At 62.9% G+C, this 12,638-nt stretch overlaps 1 protein-coding gene across 1 annotated transcript; it reads left to right on the forward strand.

Moving 5' to 3' along the window:
- Positions 1–5,842: 5,842 nt before the first annotated feature.
- GAS2L2 (growth arrest specific 2 like 2) lies at positions 5,843–11,160 on the forward strand. Its single transcript, XM_054167112.1, has 6 exons — positions 5,843–6,200; positions 6,880–7,118; positions 7,888–7,995; positions 8,501–8,597; positions 8,961–9,234; positions 9,990–11,160. The coding sequence occupies exons 1-6, from the start codon at positions 5,843–5,845 to the stop codon at positions 11,158–11,160; spliced, it is 2,247 nt and encodes a 748-aa protein (XP_054023087.1).
- The last annotated feature ends 1,478 nt before the right edge of the window (positions 11,161–12,638 follow it).

Here is a 12,638-nt window from a genome sequence, read left to right on the forward strand (position 1 = left end):
GAGAGTCCCAAGGGCTTGGGGGTCTGAGGGCAAATAAAAGGAGCCTCTGGGTAAGCTGTGCTGAGGAGTGTGCTTCTTTTCATAGAATCAGAGAATGGTCAGGGTTGGAAGGGAGCTCAAGGCTCAGCCAGCTCCAACCCCCCTGCCATGGCCAGAGAAACCTCACACCGCAGCAGGTTGCTCACAGCCACCTCCAGCCTGGCTGCAAACACCTCCAGGCAGGAGGCTTCCACCACCTCCCTGGGCAGCCTGTGCCAGGTTCTCACCACCCTCCTGGGGAACAACTTCTTCCTCACATCCAATCTCAATCTCCCCATTTCTAGTTCTGCTCCATCCCCCCCAGTCCAGTCCCTCCCTGACACCCTCAAAAGTCCCTCCCCAGCTTTCTTGGAGCCCCCTGCAGATCCTGGAAGGCCACAATGAGGTCTCCTTGGAGCCTTCTCCTCTCCAGCCTGCACAGCCCCAACTCCCTCAGTCTGTCCTCACAGCAGAGCAGCTCCAGCCCTCTGCTCCTCCTCGTGGCCCTGCTCTGGACACCTTCCAGCCCCTCCAGATCCTTCCTGGCACAGAGGCTCCAGAACTGGCCCCAGAGCTGCAGCTGTGGTCTCAGCAGAGTGGAGCAGAGGGGCAGAATCCCCTCCCTGGCCCTGCTGGCCACACTTCTCTTGCTGCAGCCCAGGCTCTGCTTGGCTCTCTGGGCTGCAAGTGCTCCCTGCTGGCTCCTGCTGAGCTTCTCCTCCCCCAGCACCCCCAAGGCCTTTTCTCCAGGGCTGCTCTCCAGCCAGTCCCTGCCCAGCCTCTAGCAGTGCCTGGGATTGCCCTGCCCCAGCTGCAGGACCTTGCCCTTGCCAGGAGGACCTCTTTCTAATGTCCAGCCTAAATCTCCCCTGCTCTGGTTTCAGGCCACTGTCCCTGAGGGGGAATGGGTCCCACTGAAGGCTCACTGATGGGGCTGAAAACATGGGAGGTCTCTTCCCTGCCTCATCCCAAGTTACTGAGGGTTTCTCCACCCCTTGGGATGTGTCAACACCTTTTTACACCAGGAGGAATTCATGCTGATGGGGTCCCCCAGGGTGTCCACCTCCACCCCAGCCCATCATGGTGTGTGGAGGTGGGTCCTTGCCTCCCGTGGGACAGGGAGCACCCAGACCCTTCCCTGCTGCTCCTGTTTGCTTTCCTTCACATCACAGCAGGCTGGGACATCCTGCCCCTGCTGCCTGCACAGGCTCCCAGTGTTAGTGGGGGCTGGTCCTGCCTCCATCCGTGCTCACAGCCCTGCCTGGAGCTGTGCCTCTCCAGGCCCCTTGGCAGCTGCTGGCTGTGGGACCTGCAGTGTGATGCAGGATGGATAGAGCTGGGGGGGGGGGGGTGGGGGCTGGATGGGGCTGGAGGTGCTGGATGGAGATGGTAGGGGGATGGATGGGGCTGGGAGTGATGGATGGGGCTGGTGGGAAGGATGGATGGGGCTGATAAGGGACTGGATGGGGCTGGTGGGGAGGATGGATGGGGCTGATGGGGGACTGGATGGGGCTGGTGGGGAAGGATGGATGGGGCTGATGAGGGACTGGATGGGGCTGGTGGGGAAGGATGGATGGGGCTGATGGGGGACTGGATGGGGCTGGTGGGGAAGGATGGATGGGGCTGATGAGGGACTGGATGGGGCTGGTGGGGAAGGATGGATGGGGCTGATGGGGGACTGGATGGGGCTGGTGGGGAGGATGGATGGGGCTGGTGGGAAGGATGGATGGGGCTGATGGGGGACTGGATGGGGCTGGTGGGGAGGATGGATGGGGCTGATGAGGGACTGGATGGGGCTGGTGGGGAGGATGGATGGGGCTGATGGGGGACTGGATGGGGCTGGTGGGGAGGATGGATGGGGCTGATGAGGGGCTGGTGGGGAGGATGGATGGGGCTGGGGGGCAGGATGGGGCTGGAGGTAGATGGGGTTGGTGGGGAGGATGGGGCTGGGGGGTGGATGGGGCTGGGGGTGGATGGGGCTGGGGGGTGTGGATGGATGGGGCTGGGGGGGGGGCTGGATGGAGAAGGCTGGCACTGGGTAAGGTCTTTCTGTCAGGACAGCTGCTGGGGGCTTCGAGCAGGCTTGGAGGAGCAGCATCAGCTCTCCATGCACTGCTTTCTTGGGGTTAAGGGTCCAGCTGTACCCCAAGGGCACTCCACACCTGCAGGTCTGCAGAGAAGCAGCAGATTGGCCTCCTCATTTGTGTCCCCTTGGGAGAGAGCCACAGGGCTGGATGCTGGGGATGGGACAACCCTCAATCATCTCCTGTTTGGGGGCTGTCCCTTCACCCCCTCACTTGCCACCAGGTTTTCTGGGCCCATGTGCTGTGGGGTGCCCTGGGGTCAGGAGTGATGGTGCCAGGGCTGGGGCTGAGCAAGACATGGTGAGCAGGACTGTGCTGCATCAGCTGCACACTGCATGGCTCAGGGGTGTCCAGGGGAGGTGGACTCATACCCTGAGCTCTCAGTCAGTCCCTCTTGGGTGCCCTGGCTGGAAATCCTGTGTCACAAGGGTCCTCTTCTCCTGCCAGGGTCAGACTGCTCTGGCCAGCCTGCCAGGCACTCCCCAGCCTGGGGGAATTGCTGGGATTCTTGCACTGCCTTCCCCCAAAGGACACAGCTGGGCCATGATCAGCAGTGAGCAGCAGCAGCTGGCTCCAGGGAGAGGTCAGAGTCTCCTGACACAGCAGGAGGCTCCCTCCTGGCCCGTGAGAGGCTCTGGTTCAGTCTCAAGGTGTGGGCAGGTCCTGTGTGGATTTGCTGGGTGCTGGGGCAGCCCCACAAGCCCTGGCTTAGGGAGGGAGTCTCCAACATTCCCAACAGTGCCCACTCACCTCTGTGGTTATTCTCTCAAAGCCCCAGCTCCTGCAGTCCCACCGTGCCTGGGGATCAGCTCCTGCAGTCACACCGTGCCTGGAGCCCAGCTCCTGCAGTCACACCGTGCCTGGGGATCAGCTCCTGCAGTCACACCGTGCCTGGGGATCAGCTCCTGCAGTCACACCGTGCCTGGGGATCAGCTCCTGCAGTCACACCGTGCCTGGGGATCAGCTCCTGCAGTCACACCATGCCTGGGGATCAGCTCCTGCAGTCACACCATGCCTGGGGATCAGCTCCTGCAGTCACACCATGCCTGGGGATCAGCTCCTGCAGTCACACCATGCCTGGGGATCAGCTCCTGCAGTCACACCATGCCTGGGGATCAGCTCCTGCAGTCACACCATGCCTGGGGATCAGCTCCTGCAGTCACACCATGCCTGGGATCAGCTCCTGCAGTCACACCATGCCTGGGGATCAGCTCCTGCAGTCACACCGTGCCTGGGGATCAGCTCCTGCAGTCACACCATGCCTGGGGATCAGCTCCTGCAGTCACACCATGCCTGGAGCCCAGCTCCTGCAGTCACACCATGCCTGGGGATCAGCTCCTGCAGTCACACCATGCCTGGGGATCAGCTCCTGCAGTCACACCGTGCCTGGGGATCAGCTCCTGCAGTCACACCATGCCTGGGGATCAGCTCCTGCAGTCACACCATGCCTGGGGATCAGCTCCTGCAGTCACACCATGCCTAGGGATCAGCTCCTGCAGTCACACCATGCCTGGGGATCAGCTCCTGCAGTCACACCGTGCCTGGGGATCAGCTCCTGCAGTCACACCATGCCTGGGGATCAGCTCCTGCAGTCACACCGTGCCTGGGGATCAGCTCCTGCAGTCACACTGTGCCTGGGGATCAGCTCCTGCAGTCACACCGTGCCTGGGGATCAGCTCCTGCAGTCACACTGTGCCTGGGGATCAGCTCCTGCAGTCACACCATGCCTGGGGATCAGCTCCTGCAGTCACACCATGCCTGGGGATCAGCTCCTGCAGTCACACCATGCCTGGGGATCAGCTCCTGCAGTCACACCATGCCTGGGGATCAGCTCCTGCAGTCACACCATGCCTAGGGATCAGCTCCTGGAGTCACACTGTGCCTGGGGATCAGCTCCTGCAGTCACACCATGCCTGGGGATCAGCTCCTGCAGTCACACCATGCCTGGGGATCAGCTCCTGCAGTCACACCATCCCTGGGGATCAGCTCCTGCAGTTACACCATCCCTGGAGCCCACCTCCTGGAGTCACACTGTGCCTGGAGGAGCTTTGGTTTCTGCTGAAGACTTCATTGTCATGGGCAGTTCAGGAGGAAGTTTGCAAGGGAGTGCTTGGCAGAGAAGCCCCAGAGGGGGGTGTGCAAATGTCCCCACTCCCTGTTTTGACTTCATGTATTTCTTTCTGAGAAGGAGCCTGGGACAGGGCTGGTGGATTCCTGCTGTGATTTGCAGGTAGAGCTGCTGCCTCTCCTCAGAGCTTGGGCTGAGCCCTGACACTTCCCAAGCTGCAGGGATGGGAGGCTCAAGCTCTTGAGCAACGAGAGCTCCCAGGGTGCAGGGTCCTTGTGGAGCTCTGGCCCCCAGCCTTTGGAGTTGATAAGATCCATTTGTTCCCCACAGAATGATCAAGGGATGAGCCTGCCCTTGTGTGTAGGGATTTGCACCCAGGGGTGAGGTTTTACACCACACACTCTGGCTCAGGCTGCTTGGGGCTCTGTGCAACCTGCTCCAGCTGCAGCTGTCCCTGCTGGCTGCAGGGGCTTGGACTGGATGAGCTTTAAAGCTCCCTTCCCACCCAACCCAGCCTGGGGTGCCACGATTCTCTGGGCAGCCACTGAGGCTTTTACCAGGAGGGGAAGCAAACAGAGGAGGCTGAGGGAAGGTGCTGGGAGTGCTGCCCCGCGGCTTGGGGGTGGGAGGAGCTGGTGGAGGAGGTGGCAAAGCATGAAGGTCCGGGGCTGGTCGTCTCTCAAACCGCCTCCTGGGGCCACGTCTTGGTGTAAATCGCACAGCAAGCGACGGCAGTGGTGCCTCTGTTGCTACCTCCCACGTCTTGCAGCCCTTCAGCCTCTTCCTCCTCCTCCAGCTCTCTTTGCTGGGATGTCTCTTGGTGGCACAGGGAACCCTCAAGGACAGCTGAGCTGAGGCCTTTGACGGTTCCACCACCAGCAGGACCAGCTCTCTTAAAGGGATCTCTGCCCTGATCCCGGTGCAAACCCTCACCTTGGGATTTGGCTTTTTAGCTCCCAGTGCTGCTGTGCCCCGGGGTGCTCATGGGGAGGGCAGGAGGGGTGTTGGAGCTGCTCTGAGCATCGTCCCCTTCCTCTCACCATCCCTCTGGACACCCCAGCCAGGGAGCAGGGAGCTCTGCTGGGGCACCATGCTCCGGTGGGGCTCCTCATCATGGTCTGTTTGGGCTTGCACAGCCTGGGGGGGCGTCTGAGCAGAGGATCTGAGCCTGTGAAGTGGGTGTGGGAAGGTGGCTGCCTCAGGGCTGCAATTCAGGGGTGCTGAGCCCTGGAGCTTCATCTTGTAGGGTCCCCAGGTCACCCTGCCTGTGGTGGAGGTAGGTGCAGGGGTGATGAGGAGGGGACAAATCGCCCTCTTTTGGGGCTGGTGAGCTGCTCTGTAACCTCCTCCTGCCCCTGAGCCGGGGGTGGCCGGGGAAGGAGCAGGACTGCGGGTGCTGAAGGGTTAATGAGGAGTGGTGGCAGCCCGTCCCTTGTCACCAAGGAGAAGGGAACAGCGCCTGGAAGGAAACAAAACACCTACTGCCGGGCAGGGCGAGCTCCGTTCCCCGCCTGGCTACAGCCCTCGGAGCCCTGAAGGGTTCCCTGCAGCGGGACGGCAGAGAGCGAGCGGCACCGGGTGAGTGTGGCTGCTGGGGACAGCGGCTCCCCGTGTCCCCTCCGCCCCTGTCCCTCATCACCTCCCCTCGATCTCCTCCCAGTCTTATGGCACGATGTGGGGCGCGCCGGGCACGGCGGTGCGCAGCATCCGTCCCTACCAGTCCAGCCAGCAGTACCTCTACGCCATGAAGGAGGACTTGGCTGAGTGGCTGAAGGAGATGTACGACCTGGACATCGAGGTGGGCACCTTCATGGAGGTGCTGGAGACGGGGGCCGTGCTCTGCTCCCACGCCAACAACGTCACCCACGTGGCCGGGGAGTTCGCCCGTGCCCGCCCAGATGTGGCTTGCCACCTCCCCCTGCCCACCGCCGGCGTCACCTGCAACCTCACGGCACAGCCGGGCACCTTCCAGGCCAGGGACAACGTCTCCAACTTCATCCGGTGGTGCAGGAAGGAGATGGACATTCAAGGTGGGATGCTGGGCGCCAGCCACACTGTGCTCCTGTGGGCAGTTCTCCTCCAGCTGCTCCTGGCATCGCTCCAGGTGCTTTCCCATGTGTCCCCCGAAGCTGGTGCCACCCCAGCCCTGGGCAGTGCCACCCCAGCCCTGGGCAGTGCCACGCACACAAGAATTCCCCGAGCTGGGGTTTCTTGCACAAGCTCCACAGGGTGTGGGCTCGTGGTGGGCATGTTTGCTTGGGTGCATAAGTGGGCTGGGGGTTGGATGTGGGCAGGGGGCGTGCTGCAGCCTGACCCTGCCACGCATGGCATGATCTCTCAGGTGAAAGGACATCAGGAGCGGTTCTGGCTCCAAGCAGAGTCTGTCACCCTGTCCCCACCACCAGTGGGTGTCTGGGAAGGCCGTGGGCCGGGAGTGAGACATCCTCAGCACACCCAGGCACCAGGGTTTGTGTCTCTGGGCTGCTGCCAGACAGCTGTGGTGCCTTTGCCTGTAGATGTCTCCTCCTCTGTCCCTCTTGCTCCACTGAGTTATCCCAGCTCACGCTGGACCCGACCCTATTCCCAGGGGATGGCTCCAGGGAGTGACATCCCTTTGGCTGGGCTTTGCCTCCACCGGTGCCCCATGTCCCCTCTGTCCCCATACCCACGTGCCTGCCCTGGCTCAGCCCAGCCCTGTCCCGCCCCCAGATGTTCTGATGTTCGAGACAGAGGACTTGGTGCTGAGGAAGAATGAGAAGAACTTTGTGCTGTGCCTGCTGGAGCTGGCACGCCGGGCTGCCCGCTTCGGCATGCGTGCCCCAACCCTGGTGCAGATGGAGGAGGAGATCGAGGAGGAGATGCGCCAGGAGCTGGACCTGCCCCCCGCAGACTCCTCCCTGTCCCGGCCCTCCAGGAAGCCCCGGGACCTCCACCACCTCGACCAGATGGTACAGAGGGGCATGGGAGGGTGACGGGGATGGTGGTGGGGATGGGGAGAGGGATAGGGATGTGGATGGAAATGGAGATAGGATAGGGATAGGGATAGGGATAGGGATAGGGATAGGGATAGGGATAGGGATAGGGATAGGGATAGGGATAGGGATAGGGATAGGGATGGAAGTGGAGATAAGGGTAGGGATAGGGATAGGGATAGGGATAGGGATAGGGATAGGGATAGGGATAGGGATAGGGATAGGGATAGGGATAGGGATAGGGATAGGGATAGGGATAGGGATAGGGATGGGGATGGAGTGGAGATGAGGATGGAGCTATAGATGGAGAGAGGGATAGGGATAGGGATAGGGATGGAAGTGGAGATAAGGGTAGGGATAGGGATAGGGATAGGGATAGAGATAGGGATAGAGATAGGGATAGGGATAGGGATAGGGATAGGGATAGGGATAGGGATAGGGATAGGGATAGGGATAGGGATAGGGATAGGGATGGGGATGGAGTGGAGATGAGGATGGAGCCATAGATGGAGAGAGGGATAGGGATGGAAGTGGAGATAAGGATAGGGATAGGGATAGGGATAGGGATAGGGATAGGGATAGGGATAGGGATAGGGATAGGGATAGGGATAGGGATGGAGATGGGGATGGGGATGGAGATGGAGATGGAGATGGAGATGGAGATGGAGATGGAGATGGAGATGGAGATGGGAATGGCCAGCCCAGGACCTTTGCCCCGGTCAGAACCCATCCCTGCTGCCTGCAGGTCCAGCACCTGGTGAGTCGCTGTACCTGCCCTGTGCAGTTCCCCATGGTGAAGCTCTCGGACGGCAAATACCGCGTGGGTGACTCTGACAGCCTCATCTTTGTCCGGGTGAGCCGCCTGCACCCTGCCCTCGGGGCACAGACACCAGGGATCCTGCCAGCAGCCATCCCCAGAGCTGGTTTGCCGCAGCAGGGCAGCCTGGCTCTGTGGTGTGCTGTATGGATGTCCCCAGGGCAAAACCTGCTGTCCAGTGCCAAGCCAGAGCCAAGCTGTGCCCAGCAGTGGGAACCCTGGGGTGCTCTGTCCCTGCCTGGCTCTGCACCCAGGCCAGGCCTTCCCAAAGGGCTCATGGTGGGGCAGAGGGGTTTTCCAAAAGGCTTCCTACCCTCCTTGGGATGATGAAACCTGCCTGTCGGCATGGCGGAGGGAGCTGGCACCTTCCCTGCCCTGGGGAAGCTCAGCTGGGGACCAAGCCTTGGAAGGCCTGGTGGCACTTAGGGCAAACCCACGTCTCTTGGAGCCCATCTGAGCGTGGCACCCCCAGGCTGCTTAAAGCCAGAGGAGGGTGCCATGGGTGCCCCCGCGCCCTGACGGCACACGGCATCCCGAGCAGATCCTGCGGGAACACGTCATGGTGCGGGTCGGGGGCGGCTGGGACACGCTGGAGCACTACCTGGACAAGCACGACCCCTGCCGCTGCACCTCGCTCTGTGAGTCCCCAAGGCCCGGGGCTGGGCTGGCCTGGTGGGGGAGGTCCCGCAAGGGGCTCGCTGCTTCCAGGGCTGTTTGCAAGAGCTGGGAGCTTTGCTGGGCATCGTCTGGGTTTGGGGAGCTCTCTTCGGCTTTGGTGGCCACTAGAGGTCACAGCAGACTTTGGGATGGAGCTTCCCCCCTCTCTTTCCTCCGCCCCGATCCCCAGCGAGCCCTTTGCTGGGCGCGCAGATTTGCAGCAGCAGCAGCAGCCCCAGGTCGGGGGTGCTGGATGCTGGGCGAGGGCTGGGTGGGCTGCACCAGGCAGTGGGTGGTGGTGGATCGAGAACTGAGCTGCATTCCTCCCCCCGATTTCCCCGCAGCTCACAAGCAGGCCTGGAGGAACAGGACCCCCCAGCAGCAAGTGCAACATGAGGTCTGGCTGTGCCCGGCCCCCAGGGCAGCCACCCGCGGTCCCCCGCGGCCCTCGCTGCTGGTCAGTCGCTCCCAGAGTCCTCTGCCCCCCGTGACCTGGGGGGGCAGAGTCACTCCTGGCCCCCGGGCCCCTGCCACCCCTGTGCCGGACGGCTTGGGTGACCCAGCAGGCGCCAGCCCTGGCCAGGAGGTGATGCAGAGCCAGAGGGTCCCTTTGGGCAGGTGAGTGACCACAGACTCACAGAAGGGGTTGGGCTGGAAGGGACCTCAAAGCTCATCCAGTTCCAACGCCTCTGCCATGGGCAGGGACACCTCCCACCAGCACAGCTTGCTCAAGGCCTCCAGGCAGGGCACATCCACAGCCTCCCTGGGCAACCTGTGCCAGGGTCTCCCCACCCTCACTATCAGGAATTTCTTCTTCATCTCCAGTCTCAATCTCTCCCCTCCCAGCTCAAAGCCATTGTTCCTCATCCTGGCACTCCCAGCCCTTGGCCAAAGTCCCTCCCCAGCTCTCCTGGAGCCCTTCAGGTACTGGAAGGTTGCTCTAAGGTCTCCCTGGAGCCTTCTCTTCTCCAGGCAGAACAGCCCCAACTCTCCCAGCCTGGCCTCACAGCAGAGGTTCTGCAGCCCTCTCATCCTCTTCATGGCCTCCTTTGGACCCTCTCCAGCAGTTCCAGGTCCTGTGCTGGGGGCACCAGAGTTGGGCATGGTGCTCCAGGTGGGGTCTCATGAGAGCAGAGCAGAGGGGCAGAATCCCCTCCCTGTGCTGCTGCTCACACTGGTGATGCAGAGACTCCTCTTGCTCTGGTTTCAGAGCAGCTTTCCTCACATCCCTGATTTTTTTTCCCCCTCCCATCACTGATTTTTTTTCCTCCCATCACTGATTTTTTTTCCCTCCCTTCTGGAGGTGCTCAGCACCAGGCTGGATGTGAGACACAGCAGCCCCTCATACCCCCCTCTCTGCTCTCTCTTTGCAGGACACAGCAGCCAGCACCATCCAGGTCACCCACTCGACCCAGCTCCCCTGGCCACAGGGTGACAGGGCAGGCACCCACCCTGGCACCCACCCGGGCACCCACCCCTTCCCGCCTGGCCCCCAGCAGGCAGGACGGTGTGAGGGTCCCCAGGGTGACACCGGCAAGGGGCAGGGCCGCGGCACTCAGCACCCAGCTGACTCCAGCACCATCGAAAACCGCCCAGCAAGGAGGCAAAGTGTCTGCAGTGGCTGCCAGGCCCCAGGAAAGGGGGGTCCCGGCTGCGGTGCCAGCCCGTGCCCCCAGCCCCATCAAGGTCTGTGCCCCCTCCCCACGGCAGGGAGACTCACAGAGCCAGAAAAGCCGTCGGGAAGAGAGCCGGGCAGCCCCCGGCCGGGGCCAACTGGGGGCTAACAGACGCCAGCCCTCACCCCAGAACTCCTCCAGCCAAGCCCTGAAGCAGGACAGGAGCCGTAACCCCCCCGGCAGGGCCAGCCCCGCCTGCTGCCAGCCCCCCACCCCCCCAGCCCGTTCTGCAGATGGCTGCAAGGGCTGCGCTGCCGTGGGCGGGTCCTGGCAGTGCCACCCAGCCCCGAACCCAGGAGCTGGGGGTACCGAGGGACCTGGGGTGCAGGCAGGTGACCCGAAGGGACCCTGCGGGAGCAAGAGGCTCCAGGACTGCTGGGGGCACACGCAGCCCCCCGGCTATGGCAAAGTGCTGGAGGAGCTCAGCCGTGGGTGGCAGCCCCTGCGCCCCGTGGGGCAGGGGAGCTGGGTCCCCAAAAAGTCCCCACCAGCCACCCTGCAGCCCCCGACCCTTCCGGCCGGAGGGGATGCAGGGCAGCCAGGCGCAGGGGGCCAGACGCCGCAGGGGGCCAGGGCCGGCGGCGTCCCCAAGGCGCGGCGGTGCCTGAAGAAGCCCGAGCGCATCCCCTCCATCTACAAGCTGAAGCTGCGGCCCAAGGCGCGGCCCCGGCGAGACCACCGCCCGGGCAAGCGCCCCTCGCGTATCCCCACCCCGCTGGGGCACCGCCCGCAGGGCCCCCGGCGCCGGCAGCAGCCCCCAGCGCCCGCCCGGCACCCCCAGGACGGTGGTACCCAGCCCAGGGACAAGCCCGCCCCGGCTGACAGCGGGGCCTGGCTGACTGAGGACGATGAGGAGTCGTGGGTCTGATCCCCACCCGGGTTTTGGGGGACGGACCCCTCGCTCATCCCAGGGCGGGAGTGATGCCTGAGGATGGCATGGGCAGTGCCATGGGTTTGCTCCCAGGCAAGCTTGGGGGGGTCCCCATCTCGCTCTTGGGGGCTGCAGCCCCTCCTTCCCCATGGGTGCTTTTGGGACTGGTCACTCTCCTCCTAACCAGCTGCTCTGAGCTGAATGGAAACACCCAGCCCCAGGTGGGGAGAATGGGGTGAGGGCTGTGCACCCCTGTGGTGTCCCCCTGAGGTGAGGGCACCCCACCCCTGGCATCCACGCCTGCAAACCACCTGGCACCTCAGCCTTCCCTGTCTGCCCAGGGGCACCAACCGTCCCCACCTCTGACAGCACCAGGAGCATTAATGGGGCCTGGGGGTGGCAGGAGGTGACCCTTGCTGTGCCCTGTGAGATTCCTAATGGGTGAAGGTGAGAGACCCAGGGGGGCTGATGGTCACCTTGGTGGTGATGGGCAGGGGGATGGCTGTCACCAAGGGGCACTCCGGGCACTGCTGAGCCTGCAGCCATGGACCTGGCCATGTCTGTGCAATAGAGATGTGCCAAAGCTCTTCTGCTCCAGCATCTTCTCTGTGGGGGTGGGGAGGGGCAGAGGAGCATCCTGAGTGGGGGTCATGGCTGCTGCCAGTCTGCTGTCTGTGTGCACACCAGATGCCCCTCTACAGGCATGCTGAATCCAGACCCGCAGAGCAGCAGCAAAAGTGAGCACCGGGGCCCTGTGGATGCCAAACCTGCTTCCAGAACTCCTCCTTTCACAGGGCAGAAGCAACTCCCCGCCCCCCGGGGACCACTGTCTCCCGCAGAAGGTCTGCGGGAGCAGCAGTGGGTGGCGAGCAGAGAGCAGCCAGGCAGGTACGGAACAAGGCGGGACAGACCTGATTTTTAATTCGATTTCAAAGGGGGTGCAGGGTGTTACAGGCAGTGTAGACACCTCGGGAATCTCCAACAAGAAGTCCAGGGAGGAAGGGAAAGCCAAGTCCAGGCAGTCGGGATGCTCACTGGGGAGGAGAGGCGATGCCCTGGCTGGGGCTGGACTGAAACCTGGCGCCGCTTCCTGCGGCGGGAGCCTGGCTCCGCCCTGGGGACATCCTCCGCCTCTCCCAGGCTCAGGAACAGGTTGTTTTTAGCAGGACCAGGTTGGTGATGTTTGGTCTGAGGCAAACACTTGGTACCAAGGGTGTGAGTAGGGGTAAGGTGCAGGTGGCTTCTAGCTGCTGCTGTGCCCCTGGCTGCTTTGATCCCTGCGAGCCTGGCCTTGCGCTGCACCTCCCTGCCCAGCCATCCCTGCCTGCACCTGGTGGGTACCACTGCCCAGTCATCCCTGCCTGCACCCAGCTGGTACTATTACCTGGTTATCCCTGCCTGCACCCAGTGGGTGCCACCATCCTGGTCATCCCTGCCTGCCTCCAGCTGGTATGATTATCTGTTTATCCCTGCCT

This window comes from Dryobates pubescens, chromosome 13 (genome assembly GCF_014839835.1).
Source record: "Dryobates pubescens isolate bDryPub1 chromosome 13, bDryPub1.pri, whole genome shotgun sequence".
NCBI classification, from domain to species: Eukaryota; Metazoa; Chordata; class Aves; order Piciformes; family Picidae; genus Dryobates; species Dryobates pubescens.

Bases quoted from the DNA above. Each gene is read 5' to 3' on its own strand.
- GAS2L2 (XM_054167112.1), top strand. From the start codon at position 5,843: ATGTGGGGCGCGCCGGGCACGGCGGTGCGCAGCATCCGTCCCTACCAG. The intron at 7,996-8,500 runs GTGAGCCGCCTG...CATCCCGAGCAG, and splicing joins ACAGCCTCATCTTTGTCCGG to ATCCTGCGGGAACACGTCAT. The intron at 9,235-9,989 runs GTGAGTGACCAC...CTCTCTTTGCAG, and splicing joins CAGAGGGTCCCTTTGGGCAG to GACACAGCAGCCAGCACCAT.